Source organism: Trichechus manatus, unplaced genomic scaffold, assembly GCF_000243295.1.
Source record: "Trichechus manatus latirostris isolate Lorelei unplaced genomic scaffold, TriManLat1.0 scaffold00232, whole genome shotgun sequence".
Lineage (NCBI taxonomy): Eukaryota > Metazoa > Chordata > Mammalia > Sirenia > Trichechidae > Trichechus > Trichechus manatus.
In genome coordinates, this window is record NW_004444168.1 from 208,126 (window position 1) to 223,905 (window position 15,780).

The following is a 15,780-nucleotide window of genomic DNA, read 5'->3' on the forward strand; positions in this document are numbered from 1 at the left end:
GGAGCCCTGGTGGCATAGTGGTTAAGAGTTATGACTGCTAACCAAAAGGTCGCCAGTTCGAATCACCAGCCGCTCCTTGGAAACCCTATGGGGCAGTTCTACTCTGTCCTGTAGGGTTGCTATGAGTTGGAATTGACTCAACAGCAATGGGGGAAAGCATCTGTAAACACCCATACTTCATGTCTCCAAATTTGAGACTCAAAATTGGGAGTGGGAAAGAATTAAATCTGAGCCCAGAGTAATAGCTCTACGTGATGGCTACAAGGCCACAGGGCACTTTACTTGCTGCATATGCTTCCCTTCGAACCAGGCTTTCTAGACCTATTTGCCAGGCCTGGAGACCATCAGGAGTAAAATCTAAATGTACTGCAGAGCCTCTCAACCAGGATGCTGCTTTTCTAGCATAGGAATGACCTTTACGTACCTCATCAAGCTATGAAGAAAAATACTAATAGACAACTGTGAGAAGGAGACAAGAGTGATTTATCTTAGAAATAGAAATGGAGTAGGGTTTCTGTGGTTCTCAACTGGGAGCGATTTTGCCTCCAGGAAACATTTGGCAATGTCTTGGAAGCATTTTGGGTGGTCACAACTGAGGAGGTTCTACTAATAACTAGTGGGTAGAGCCCAGGAATGCTACTAAACATCCTACAGCACATAAGACAGCCTGAACCCAAAGAATGTTCTGGTTCAAACTGTCAATAGTGTTGAGATTAAGAAACCCTGGTTTACATAATCCTGAAGTATCATGTCAAATTCAGTTCTTCTTAAGTCTTTTAATGGCTACTGCTATCTAGATTCTAAAGTAATCTTCCTTCTCATGTTTCAGGAAAATTCTGTGGAGAAGGCCTCTTTTCATCTGTTCGCATTGGCTCTGACTCTATAAGGCTTAAGTTCATCTCTGATGCCACAGATTATGCTGCTGGGTTTAATCTCACTTATAAAGCTCTTAAACCAAACTATCTTCCTGGTAAAACCATTTACTTTTATCACATACCATCCAGGGCTTTTGTAAAACTTTGGGCCCCATAGAAATTATATAAGGGGCAGGGGGCACCATCTCAAGGTCTGCTGGGCTCCACAGTGGATGCAGAGTTTAGAGAGCAGGACACACTCTATCTCTGTCCTGCTAACTCACACTCATTGTTCACCTGGAGAGTTCAGAGGGCCTGATGAGTTCTGGAAAATCAGTGCACAAACTTTTTCCTTCTTGTTGGTTCTGCCTGAAGATTCATTTCATGCACCATTTGTGGGAGACAGGAAGAAGAACAAAAAGGATTCCTCTTTGCTTGGGTGATAGCATTTGTTTTGGATGTTTTTCCTTCTGTTTCAGATTCAGGTTGTGGTTCCTTAGTTGTCCTTTTTGAAGAAGGCCTCATACACAGTCTTCACTATCCTGAGAACTACAGTAACATGGCTAACTGTAGATGGATTTTTCAAGCCCCAAAACATTATCTAATTAAGGTATAAATTTTGATTACCCATACTTTGCTATGGTATCTCCATAGAAGAGTTAACATAAGCACCAACCAGGGGTGCAGAGGTTTTTATCTGATTTGTTCACTGCTATAGCTGGAGCCCTGGTGGCATGATAGTTACGAGTTTGGCTGCTATATAAAAGGTCGGCAGTTTGAATCCATCAGCAGCTCCTTGGAAACCCTATGGGGCAGTTCTACTCTGTCCTATAGGGTCACTATGAGTTCAAACCACTTGATGGCAACGGGTTTGGTTTTCTGGTTATATTCATAGTACCTAGGACAGAGCCCACCACACAAGACTCTCAATAAATTAAAAAACAAAAAACAAAAAACAAAAAAACAGTTGCCAAGGAGTGGATTTCAACTCATAGCAAATACTTGCTGAAGAACGCATCAGCCTAATTTCCCCTGCAACCACCCACTTTTACCACTAGGTGACACTAGTGCTCTTTACTTTTTGTTGAGTGCCGCCTTCATCTTTGTACCTGGTAATTTGTATGAGTTGGAACTGATTCCATGGCAACGGGTTTGGTGTTTTTGGTTTAGTCCCTTCTAGAAACAAGAATTTTCTTTCTTATTAATTTGCTAACAAAACACTTGTAAACAGTAACTAACAAAAGTCAATGATAATCAGCCATAACCATCAAGCCTTCCAAGCAGAGGTGACAGAGTCAGTGACCAAAGAGGAACCAGTGTACAACAAACAGATTCAGGGAATCCCTGGTTTAACTGAGTCATAAGTGCACTGAGAGGAGTAGTGGAAGAAGATGCTGTGGTCAGTCAAAGTATGGAGGCCTTTGAATGTCAGGGCGGAGTTTTTTTGGCATTCAACTAGTGTTTGTTGCTGTTCGTTTATTAAGCACTAGCAAGCAATCTAGGGAGCCCTGGTGGCACAATGGTTAAGCACTCGGTTGCTAACCAAAAGGTCAGCAGTTTGAACCTACCAGCAGCTCCATGGGAGAAAAATGTGGCAGTCTGCTTCCCTAAAGATTACAGTCTTGGAAACCCAGTGGGGCAGTTCTACTCTGTCCTATAGGGTCATTTTGATTTGGAATCGACTCAACGGCAACAAGTTTATTTTTGGTTTAGCAGGCCATCTGCAGAGATGTCACCAGGCAGTGAAACAGGGTGAGGTTGGAACTTGACATTAGTTTTTAAGTGTTTCTCTTGAAATAATAATTGAAAGTAAGAGGGTGTAAGAAGGAGAAAAAGTAGGGAGGGGTGAGGGCAGACCAAAACCAAAAACCAAACCCAAACCCGTTGCCGTCGAGTCGATTCCAACTCACAGCGACCCTAAAGGACACAGTAGAACTGCCTCATAGGGTTTCCGAGGAGGCCCTGGTGGATTCAAACTGCTGAACTTTTGGTTAGCAGCCATAACACTTAACCACTACGCCACCAGGGTTTCCAAACCTCAAAATTCTCTTATATTTAAAAGACAGAATGACATCTAAGATGCAGGAGGAGAACCTGATTGGCATGGTGTTATGACAGTCCAGAGAACAGGACCTTTAATTTTAAAAGCAAAGTGAATCAAAACAAAAAACAGTGTGATGGGTAATTTGGATTTACCACACAAATTTAGAGTTTAAAGAGAGTAAGAACTGAGAATTAATTGACCTGCTCCCACCCACCCCCAATAAAAGAAAACAAAACAAACAAAGGAACAAAAAACCCCAGAATAACTGGATTAACAATTGAGGGGATTTGGGAGTGGAGAGTAAATGATGGTGCCTGAAATATCAAGTTATGTGGGGTATTAGGAGCAGACAGATCATAAAAGTTTTACAAATTATTGGGAGAAGACGATATACAGGAAGTCAATATAAAACCAAAAATCCCGTTGCCATTGAGTTGATTCTAACTCATGGTGATCCCAGGTGTTACAGAGCAGAACTGAGCTCCACAGGGTTTTCCTGGCTGTAATTTTTACAGAAGCAGATCGCCAGGCCTTTATTCCTCAGTGTTGCTGGGTAGGTTTGAGCGGCCAACATTCAGGTTAGCAGTCAAGCATAAACCATTTGCGCCACCCATCGACCTTTTGTAGATGTTCTCTTTCTAAAAGTTTTTGAAACCCAAAAAAGAGCCAAGACAGACATTTCAGGAGGAAGCACAATTAAGGGAAAAGTTGTTGTTAGTAATGGAAGATAAAAGTTTAGGCATGAGCGTATTTCTAGAAGGAGGAAGAAGAGAAAATTTAGTTGAAAATCTGACAATGCCAGAGCTAGAAGTGATTCGCAACATCTATTCAACAAACATATGCCAAGTGTTGTGCAGGGGAGAAATGACGTTCTCTAGCCTTCCAGTGATAGCATCATCTTGCAGGGCTCAGCTGAAATAGTGATTTGGAAATAGGTATTAAAAGTCATAACAACGTACATGCCATTTGACTTGGAGAGAAAAAGGCCCATTTGTAGAAAACACCAAAGTAAAAATTTAATAAATCTTTGAATGAATCCTGCTTCTGAAACATGTCCACTCCCTTCCATCCCTACATTCACCACTAATGATCATTTGCCTCCAGTTTTGTCTTATCCATGCAGTCCCCTATGTCTCTTGCTGAGTGCTCAGGCTCCACTGAATTCCCATCAGCTATGTGTTACAATCCAACTCCTACCTCACCAGCCATATCTCCCACCACCCCTTGCTTCAAACTCAATTGACCAGTGGTACCAAACTGCTTAAAGATGGTTCGATGTTGTTTCCTTGCTCCTTCTTCACATTGTTACCTCTGTCTAGATACTCCCCTTCCTTTTGCCTAAACATAAAACAAGTGCCCAACAGAGTAAATAATGCAAGGGAAGGAAAAAGTGAAATCATAAAGATATTCATTGCCACATTTTTAGGACAGTAAAAAATTGGAACCATCATAATTGTACAAAGATAGAAATAATGGAATATTATGCAGCCATTAAATATTATGATCATAAAAACTATGGATATGAGATTTGCCATAAGTTATTCTCGGTGAATCCATGTTGACCTCAAGTGATTATCTTTCTTTTCTAGAGCACCACACATCATATGTTTAATAATCTACTCAAGAATTTTGCTGACATTTATATTTAAGCTTAGTATACAAAATCAACTCTCTCTAACCCATACCAGGATTTCTGTTTTCAGTAACATCTATGATTTCTCAAAATTCACTGCCATTGTCTCTGAGATCACCTTTGCAAGTCAGTAACTCAGATGTTTTGTTTTATATCAGCATTTAGACTCACTCATATCTATGCCATATCTCAGAATTTGTCAGAGGGACTTGGAGATTTATAGGTAGCCAAACAGAGCAGGTGGGAATAGGAGCCAGATATATTCTGCCAGGTGGACCCAGCTGGAAAGACACCATCTCTAAGGGGCACAACCACTTCAGTCTTGACTTAGGAGAACAGGAGTTTCAAGATGAAGTATCTTAGTTGCCTAGTGCTACCATACACAAATACTACAAGTGGGAGACTTTAAAGAACAGGAATTTATTGTCTCACAGTTTCAGAGGCCAGAAGTACAAATCAGGGCATCAGCTCTAGGGAATGGTCCCTCCTTGTTGGTAGTCCTGGGTATTCCTGGGCATTCCTTGGCTTGTAGACGGTTCCTCACATAGTCTCTTACCCCCATCTCCGTGTGTGTGTGTGTGTGTGTCGTGCATGCGTGCGTGTGTTTATTTTGCTCTTTTTATAAGACAAACTCAGAAAGGATTATGTTTAGGATCCTTACTCTGGCATTACCTCATTAACATAACAAAAGAAAACCTCTATTGCCAAATAGGGTCATATTCCAAGTACAGGAGTTAGGTGTTCAACATAACTTTTTGAGAGAAACAATTCAAATCGTAGCAAAAATATCATAAAATATCCAGAGAAGCAGCTGTGTGTCCATGGGGTCCTAGCATAACCCAAAGACTAATTGCTTCCAAAGAAAAAAATCTCCATGAGGTGGCTCTTCTGGTCTCTTAGAATTGCCAGGGAGCTCAAATATGTGCACATTTCCCCACCCTTAAATTCAGCTCATATTTGCTAGCTTACATGTTTCAGAAGTTTTGATAACCTGTGATAGAGCATCTTTTCCTCAGTATTTTACCCCACTCATGAACCAAGAATGTTTGAAGAGGAGCCAGGATACAGACTTTCTTATCTGTCAAGAAAGTTAGATGCATGTTAAACAATCTAGAATTTCTCTCCTTGATCAAAATCAGGAAACCCATTCGTATGATTTATTCTTGATGTAACGCTGGGTATTTTCAGCTTTCATTTCAGAGTCTGGAAATAGAAGAAAGTGGAGACTGCACTTCTGACTATGTGACAGTGCACAGGGATGTGGAAAGGAAGAAGGAAATAGGTTTGTGTTCCCGTGGAGCCTCAGTGTCCTCTGGTTTGGACCCAGTCTTGAGATGGAGATAAAAAGGAATTGGCTCAATCTTCCCTCATTCCCCTTCACCACCTTCATACCTTCCTATGTTCTCATCTCCACTCCTTCTTCCTCTACGTCATGGGGCAGGAAGAGAAAGAGGTAGACTCAAAGAACCATTTGAACAGAAAATACAGAAGGCCTACAAAGACTAGGTGTGGGGAGGGCCAAGTGCCTCTGAAACAAAGCCCTGTGGCTAGAACCAATTTCCTTGGCATTTCCAGTGGGAGTGCTTGGGAGATGAAACAATTGAAATGTCAATGGGGTTAAATACATATATAAAAAAAGCAAACTGCCTTTCTGTTTTGAAAATGGATTGTGATGTCCATCAGAAAAGCTTGTTTATTATTTATTTATTATTTCTCAACAATTACCTAAAAGACAAAATTCTTTCTCCTTTCCCATGCCCTGTTTATTTGCCTGGCACTTGACAACGTCTTGCCTGGATTGGGTTTGAGCCAGCTCGGTTGTGTGGCTTTGCTGTCCCTGCCCCTGTGCTGAGCTCCTCCAGTGTAATGCTCATCAGCTTCCAGTCAGATGAGAACTTGACCTTCAGAGGCTTCCAGGCTACAGTCTCCTTCATTTCTGAAGCAGGTAAGAAGACAGAGGCACTAACTCCTAGGTTCCCAATTCTAATACTCATAATGTGGTAGGAAATATGTCTGAATCTTGGCCTATCCTTACTAGAAGGGTGATCTTAGGAAGGAGTCACATAACACTCCTCTTCTTCAACCTTAAAATGGAACAGTGATGCATGCCTAGTAAGAATGTGCTGTTATTGTTAGTTGCCGCTGAGTTGGCTCCAACTCATGGTGACCTTATACATAAAAAAACATAACCTTGCCCTGTCCTTTGTCATCTTCATGATCGTTAGTATGTTTGAGTCCGCTGCTGCAGCTACTGTGTAGGATCTTCCAACCTAGGGGGCTCATCTTCCACCACTTTATCAGACAATATTCTGTTATGATCCATAAAGTTTTCATCGGACAATTTTCTGAAGTAGATTGCCAGGACTTTCTTCCTAGTCTGTCTCAGTCTAGAAGCTCCACTGAAACCTGTCCACCACAGGTGACCCTGCTGATATTTGAAATACCAGTGTCAGGGCTTCCAGCATCATAGCAACACACAAGCCACCACAGTATGACAAAATGACAGAAGAGTGGTGGAATAAGAATCTTATTGTTGTTAGGTGCTGTCAATTGGTTCCAACTCACAGCGACCCTATGTACAACAGAATGAAACACTGCCCGGTCCTGCGCCATCCTCACAATTGTTGCTATGTTTGAGCCCACTATTGCAGCCACTGTGTCAATCCATCTCCTTGAGGGTCTTCCTCTTTTTCACTGACCCTCTACTTTATAAAGCATGACGCCCTTCTCCAGGGACTGGTCCCTCCTGATAACATGTCCAAAGTACGTGAGACAAAGTCTTGCCATCCTCACTTCTAAGCAGCCTTCTGGCTCTACATCTTCCAAGACAGATTTGTTCGTTCTTCTAGCAGTCTGCGGTATATTCAATATTCTTCACCAACACCACAATTGAAAGGCATCAATTCTCCTTTGGTCTTCCTTATTCATTACCCAGCTTTTGCATGCATTTGAGGCAATTGAAAATACCATGGCTTGGGTCAGGCGCGCCTTAGTCCTCAAAGTGACATCTTTGCTTTTTAACACTTTAAAGAGGTCTTTTGCAGCAGATTTGCCCAATGCAATACATCGTTTGAGTTCTTGACTGCTGCTTCCATGGGTGTTGATTGTGGATCCAAGTAAAATGAAATCCTTAAGAATAAGAATGTAGTGAGGTTTAAATCAGCTAATGCATGCTTGGCCATGACCAAGTACGCAACACATAACAGAGGCTCAGAAATGTGAGATATCTTTACCAACCCCTAGTCCCCAGACACTTGAACTACCCAGCTTCCTTCCAACTCCTCACATTCATGATTCCTCTGTCCAAATTCCACAGAGCCAGTTATCTGCTTCCCAAGCTATTCCTTCTTGTTGGGCATTCAGCAGGTGCTAATGTCAAAGCCAGGTTACAGTTAAAACGCTCCATGTTTCAAGGAAAGGTCATGGAAGCTTCATAGACACATCCAAACTCCCTGAGGGACTGAATTGCTGGGCTAAGGGCTGTGGGGACCATGGTCTCGGGGAACATCTACCTCAATTGGCATAACACAGTTAATAAAGAAAATGTTCTACATTCTACCTTGATGAGCAGTGTCTGGGGTCTTAAAAGCCTGTGAGCAGCCATCTAACATACTTCACTGGTCTCAGCCCTTCAGGAGCAAGGAAGAATGAAGAAAACAAGATACAAGGAAAAGATTAGTCCATAGGACTAATGGACCACAGCTACCATGGCCTCCACCAGGCTGAGTCCAGTACAACTAGATGGTGCCTGGTTACCACCACTGACTGTTCTGACTGGGATCACAACAGAGGGTTCTGGACATAGCTGGACAAAAATGTAGAACAAAATTCTAGCTCACAAAAAAAGACCAGACTTACTGGCCTGACAGAGATTGGAGAAACCCGAAGAGTATGCCCCCGGACACCCTTTTAGCTCAGTAACGAAGTCACTCCCGAGGTTCACTGTTCAGCCAGTGATTAGACAGCCCCATAAAACAAAACGAGACTAATGGGGCACAACAGTCCAGGGACAAGGACTAGAAGGCAGGAGGGGACAGGAAAACTGGCAATAGGGAACCTGAGGTCAAGAAGGGACAGTGTTGACATGTCATGGGGTTGTTAACATTGTCATAAAACAATATGTATACAAACTGTTGAAGGAGAAAGTATTTGTTCTGTAAACCTTCATTTAAAGTACAATAAAAAAACTTTTTTTTAAATGCTCCATGTTTCAGTAAAATACCCAGAGACTCCAGTTGACTGAGGTACCTCAGAATTCTAACAAAATCTCCATAAATCATTTTTGGTAAGGCCCCAACCCTGGCCTTCTTTATGAGAGCTGATCAATTGTGTTATGCTTACACCCAGATTTAAACATTTCCACATCAGAGGATGAGTCAGTGCTTCCGGAGAACACGTGGAATATACTACCTGAAGAAACTAATGTTTCTGGTAAGCTGGTCTGAGGAACGTGACCCATCAGTATACACGGGGTATAACAGTCAGGGTTATACCAAGAAACAGGACCAATAGATTTACTATTAGGAATTAGGGTATATGATTGAAAGGGCTGGCTAAGTCTGAAATCCATAGGATAGGCACTCAGGAAGGAAAGATCACAGGTAGGTAGGAATTCCAGTCAAGTGTTTCTCATTGTTCCCAGGTGTCTGATAAAGCACCTGGCACAAAGGAGGTGCTCAGAGATTGTTATCTGGACTTGATGGTGAGGAAGACCCAGAGGTAATAAAGCTATATCTCCATGCTCCCCTCCCAGGTGACCTCTATGGAGTCACTTCTCCCCCTCCCAGGTTTCTTTCCAGCTGGACTGTGGGAGGCAAGGAAGCCTCAGCTGGCTCCTGGTCATGGCAGGTCAGTCTTCAGATTGCCACCAAGCATCTCTGTGGAGGGGCTGTCATTGGGAAGACCTGGGTAGTCACTGCGGCTCACTGCTTCTCCAATAAGTAAGTAAACCTGGGGAATGGTATGGGGTGGGAGCTGATGGTGTAAGTTGGTTGATTTTATTAATCCTTCAGCCATCGCCTCTGATATCCATCAGGGACTGCTGTGAGTTACAACTCACTTCTCTATTCATCACTGTCATGGGCGTCCTGTCTTCCTAGGCAGACCTTGAGCTCCCTGAGTGCTCAAGCAAGTTCTGTCCCTTCACACTGTGCTCCACAACTTGGTGAACACTAGGCTGACAGCATAGTATTGCTTAGGAAAGAAACTTAGCTTAATTTGTCAGTGGGTTGATCAGATAAAATCCGTAATAAATTCAGACAGGGGTTACTTCCTAAAAGATGATGACATTAAGGCACACATCAACCCTGTCCTCAGAGAAACTTACTGAAATAACCAATGGAATATAAAATTAAAGGGAAACCACCACTGGCTCCAGAAAACAGGTAAGAGCACTTTCCAAATACCACAGAAATTAAGGAGTATTGCTAGATATGGGTCAGATGGCACCAGACTGAAGACAAACACTTAGGTATTGTCCCAGAATTCCCCTTTATGAGAACATGATATAGTGTCCGGCAAAATAGGTAGAGAAGAACTTGACAGAACTGTCCAATATTCCCTTATTTAGAGATTCAAGTGCTGGAAATACATGCAAAGAATTTTTCAACACTCTGAACCTAGTGGGGTGTAGCTATAAAATAATTATATTTCTCCAACCATGCTCTGCCAATTCTCATTTTCCCATCCTTGAATGACTTCTTGCAGATCTCACAGCATGACCTCCAGAGGCAAATTTACTGTGAAATTTACTGATCATGAAGTGTAAGCATGGACCCCATGAAAAGATTATGAAAGTATTTATAATTTTGCATCCTTTTTCTAAAAAAGAGCCCCTAAAAGTGCATAGGCTTCAGGCTGTCCAAAACCCAATCCAACTCTGATGATACCCTTCAAATAAAGTTCTTAAGAATGCAAAGCTAAACAATAGATTGTTTATGCTAAATACAGATACGGTCAACATTAAGGAAAAGCAAAGAACGATAAATGCAATAACCCAGATAATGAAGTAGGGGGTACAATCAAGGAAGGGCACAAAAGGCCCTCACAGGTATTGCTAGTATTTGATTCCTTAATATGGATGTGGGTACATGGATGTTCTTTTTAATTTATACATATGTCTTAAATGGCTGACCTTTCAGTTAGCAGCTGAGCACTTAACCACTGTGCCACCAGGGCTCCTTTTATATGTATAGTATATTCCATTATGTAAAAAAAACTAAAAAGCAATAATCAGTATCAAATATAATGAAGAAAATGTAAGTGTTCTCCTTTCAAGTAGAACAAACAAGTATACTGCCTATCACTTATATTATTTAATATTATTATTATTTGAAAGTCCTAGGCAATGCTATAGCTAGAAGATAATATAATTGCATAAAAGGAAAAGTAAAATAATAAATATGTATTAGAACTAATAGGAGACTTCAGTCATGTGATCAGTTTCAAAAGAAGTAAAATTATCAGCCATATGTATCTAGAGAGTGGTTAAAAACATGAATTATGGAGCCAGATTACCTGAATTTAAGCTCTTTTTCTCCAGCTAACTGCAGAGCAATTCTAGGTGAGTTACTTAATCTCTCTGTCATACATTTAATCATTTGTAAAATGGGGAATACAATGTTGTAAAGATTAAATTAGTTAATATATGTAAAACACTTAAAATAGAGCCTGAGACAGATTATGCACCATTTGGGTGTTTTCTGCTGTTGTTAAATTGTAATGGAAGAAAAATTCCATTCAAAATAGAACAAAAAATGTCTGGTAATGTACTTCATAAGAAATGTTGAAGATCATTATGAGTTATGAAACTTTATTGATAAAATTTGAAAAAGACAAAAAGAGAAGACCTACATTTTCCTGAATGGAAAATTTAATTTTTCAACTATGCCAATTATTCTCCATAATAGCTTATGAGTTCAAGTTAAATCTTACCAAAATTCCAAAGTGATTTTTTTTAAGAACCTTACAAAAATGAATCCAAATTTATCCTGGAAGTCTAGAAAAACTATAGCCAAGAACTTAAAAACAATAATAAGTGGGAAGCTTATACTCCCAGATATATAAATATATTATTAAAAGTAGTATAATATTTATACCAGAATAGACAGTTAATGTAATGACGGTCAAGATGGCCAGCTTGCTTTTCCCCAGTTCCCTGGGCTCCTTGGAGGGCCCCTTAGAGTGTCACCCTCTAACCCCACATATTTTAATGATGTCATATCTGAGATACCTTTTCTTTCACTTTCCAGTGAACGGCGTGCTGCTGCCTGGGTGGTGAATGCCGGCATCCTTGATTTAGCCAAAGGCTCCCCGCAGGTAAGAGGCCTCTGAGCCTCCCTTCTCTCCAGTCTTGGTTGCCAGGTTTTCACCATGATGACTGTAGCCCCGCTAGATGGTGCAGTTCCCAGTGTTGTCCAGGCTCGTATCATAGATATTTGTGGTCTGGAGTACAGGATTCAGCATGAAATGTCTTTCTCTTTATATAAATAGAGAAACGGGGGACGATTCAAGAGCCAATTCCAAGTGTTTCTATTGTGTCCATGTCCATAATAATACACCTCACCCACACCTAACAATGAAGGTCCTCTTCTTCCAGAAATCTACCACTGAAGACTTGTCTATGGGCCAGCCTTTCCTTGTTTCCAGTCCCAACAAGACTATAGAACTAACAATAGTCATTTAACAAGCCCTCCCTGAGGTCAGCCCCTGCCTGGTGCTATGCTGGGCACTTGGATCAAACACCATCCCATATGACACCAAGTATAGGCACCTCAAATTATTTCTTCTTTTATGGGAATTCAAGCACCCCAATCTCCAAGCACCTCCACTCTTCAAGGGGTATATTTAATGCTCCTTTTGTCTTATTAGAAAAGGTCTATCAAACACATTATAATCCACCCTGCCTTCAACAACACCACTATGGACTATGACTTGGCACTGCTGCAACTGGCCGAACCACTTCAGTTCAATCAGCTTGTTCGTCCGGCTTGTCTACCTGAGAGAGGCCAAGGGCTGCCTGCCTCCAGGGTATGCGCAGTCACAGGATGGGGGACCCATAATCCAGGTATGTGAAGCCTTTGCACAACTGTCCTTGGTCCCTTATATCTCTGCAGCACTTGACAGACTCCAGCATCTTTGCACACCTTCCCTCTGTTCCTTCTCACACTTTCCCCAGGGTGTGAAAATGTGAGGATACTAATCTACATTTCAAGAGAAAAAAATGTATAGAAACTGAGGCTTATAAAGCTGAAGTGACACAGTCACCCAACTGCTTAGTGAGACAGAGCTCACACTGGATTCAGTTTAAGCACAACAATCTTTACACCACTCCTATAAAGCCCCTCCTGAGGAATGAGCCACTCTAGGCGCAAATGGTTAAGCACTCGACTACTAGCCAAAAAGTTGGCGATTCAAACCTATCCAGAGGTGCCTCAGAAGAAAGGCCTGGTGAGTTGCTTTAGAAAGGTCACAGCCTAGAAAACCCTATGGAGTGCAGTTCTACTCACAACACATGGGGTTGCCATGAGTCGGAACTGACTCAACAGCAACCGGTTTGGTTTTTTGGTTTCTAATGTGATACCACAATATACCTTTCCTATCCTACCTGTACAGCAATGATTGATCACTTGATTCATTCATTCCTTCATATGGTCATGTGGCAAATCTTCACTGGGCACCATCTTCTTGCCAGACTCTCTATTAGGCTTTGGAGATACAAAGTAAATAAAATCTAATCCCGAATTTCTAGTTTAGGATTTGAGGCCTGTATGCAACCGACCCCAATACTAGGTGATAGATGCTGTCACAGACATGAACAAAAAGAGCAGGTGGAGCACTGAAAAGGGAGCAACTCACTGCCTAGAAGAGTCAGAGAAGGTTTCACCAAAGAGGAGACATTTACACTGGATCTTAAGAGAGCAGACATTTACACTGGTTCTTAAAAGAATCAGGTTTTTCAAGTATTCAAGGAAGGAAAGACATTTCATGCAGCGAAATTGGCTGTGCTAAGGATCAGAAACACCAAGCGGAGGGCTCTTCTGTGTGGCTGGTGCTTTCAGGGCATGAAGTAGGGCAACTGAGATTATTTAAACCTACAGCCTGGGGCCGAGTCATGAAGGATCTTATTTTGGTGCTAAGGAGGTTGGACTCTATCCTGCATGTGATGAGAACTATTGAAGTTTAAGTGCAGAGAAGAAAAAAATATCAGATCTGTACTAAAAAAAAAAAATCTTCTGGCAGACGTATAGAGGCTGGACAGGCAGAGGGAGACAGCGGAGGCAGGAAACAAATGAGGAGAAGCACAGATGTAAGAGGCCAAATAAAATATGTGGATTAGTAGAGAGTGCACAATGAGGAAGAAGTAGGTTCAAACAACATTTCTTTCACAGAATCAACAAGATTTGGTAACCAATTACATTTGCAAATGGAAGAAATAAAAGCTAAAAAAAAAAAATGACTCTCAGATGCCCAACTTGAGGGACTGCGTAGATAAACGCTAATAATAACAAAAATGGTTAGCATTTATTGAATATTTTCTCTGGGCCAGGCCCTTTATATGCATTATCTCATATAATCCTCTCTGTAACCCTGAGAAATAAAACCAGTTGCCATGGAATCAACTCTGACTCATGGCAGTTCTGTGTGTGTCAGAGTAGAACTATGCTCCGTAGGGTTTTCTTTTCTTCTTCTTTTTTTTATTGTTATAAAGATATATGCAACACAACATTTGCGAATTCAACATTATCACACGTATAATTTAGTGGCCCCAATTACATTAATCATGTCATGCAACTATCACCAATAATTGTTGCCAAACTTTTCCATTACCATATACAGAAGTGCAATGCTTCCTAAACAATGATTCCCCCTCTCCTTCTCACCCTTGGTAACCACTAATAAACTTTGGTTTCTGTATATATGCCTATTCTAGATATTTCATATAAGTGATATCACACAATATTTGTCTTTTTGTGATTGACTTACTTCACTCAGCATAATGTTTTCAAAGTTTATCTACTGTCATAGACTGTATTGTGTCCCCAAAAACTATCTGCCACCTTGGCTAGGACATGATTCCCAGTATTGTGTGATTGTCCACCATTTTGTCATCTGATGTGATTTTCCTATGTGTTCTAATCCTATCTGTATGATGTTAATGAAGTGGGATTAGCAGCAGTAACGTTGATGAGGCAGGACTCAAGCTGCAAGATTAGTTTGTGTCTTAAGTCAATCTCTTTTGAGATATAGAAGATATAAAAGAGAAAAGTGAGCAGAGAGACAGGGAGACCTCATACTAGCAAGAAACGAGAGCCAGGATGGCTAGTTAAAGCCATCCATTTGTGGTATTTCTGTTATAGCAGCACTAGATAACTCAGTCAGAACTTGGTACTGAGTGAGTGGGGTGCTGCTCTAACAGATACCTACAATGTGGAAGCAGTTTTGAAAATGTGAATGGATAGAGGTTGGAAGAGTTTTAAAGTGCCTAATAATAAAAGCCTAAATTGACTTGAAGAGACTGTTGGTGGAATCATGGACATCAAAGACAATTCTGGTGAGGACTCAGAAGGAAGTGAGGAGAGCTGTTACACTGGAGATGGCGCAGACCACAAGAAGCAGCAGCAAAGAAATGGCAGCAGTAGAGAAACATCAGCAACAGAACCAAGAGACCAGCATGAGAAGGCACTGGGGCCAACCCACTGAGCAAGAGAGCTGAGAGCCTTTGCACAGGAGGCTTCCTGGTGGAGTAGGGAGGCTTCCTGGTGGAGTGGGGTACCTCCAAGCACTTATCAGTGGAGCTAGGCTTGCCAACCCACGAAGCAAGAGAGCTGAGTACCTTCAGGCCAAAGTTTACTGGCAGAGTGGGGTGCCTCCAGGCACTTACTGGTAGAGCTAAAGAGCTGAGGAGCACTTGCCCCAGCAGGGCAGACTTGGGTGATGAAGCCCAAGGGTCAGGAGGCCAAGGAACCAGGAAGCAGAAACCAAAGAGACAAAGAACACAGGAAGCAGAACTGCCTCAGTCTCGAAGGACAGAGTCACCACTCAGATGGACTAGAAGGGGTTTCACAAAGCTGAGGGAGTACAGTTGCCACGCCACTGGGCCTGGAAGGTGGAGCTGAAGCCCAGTGCTGAGGGAACTCTACTCAGAGTGTAGCCAATACCCGGTGTCTGGAGGGCAGGGCCATTGCCTAAATGGTCTCAGACAGAGGATTATTTTCAAGCCTTGAGAGCTAATATAACTATGTTCTGCT

At 41.7% G+C, this 15,780-nt stretch overlaps 1 protein-coding gene across 1 annotated transcript in view; it reads left to right on the forward strand.

Moving 5' to 3' along the window:
• The window catches only part of OVCH2 (ovochymase 2), a 55,948-nt gene that overhangs the window by 16,779 nt on the left and 23,389 nt on the right, over window positions 1–15,780 (forward strand). The window contains exons 11-17 of the mRNA XM_023743034.1: window positions 830–970; window positions 1,334–1,464; window positions 5,720–5,813; window positions 6,345–6,476; window positions 8,870–8,962; window positions 9,285–9,471; window positions 11,782–11,848. Of these exons, the coding sequence (XP_023598802.1) occupies window positions 830–970; window positions 1,334–1,464; window positions 5,720–5,813; window positions 6,345–6,476; window positions 8,870–8,962; window positions 9,285–9,471; window positions 11,782–11,848 (845 nt within the window). The remainder of the gene's footprint in view (window positions 1–829; window positions 971–1,333; window positions 1,465–5,719; window positions 5,814–6,344; window positions 6,477–8,869; window positions 8,963–9,284; window positions 9,472–11,781; window positions 11,849–15,780) is intronic.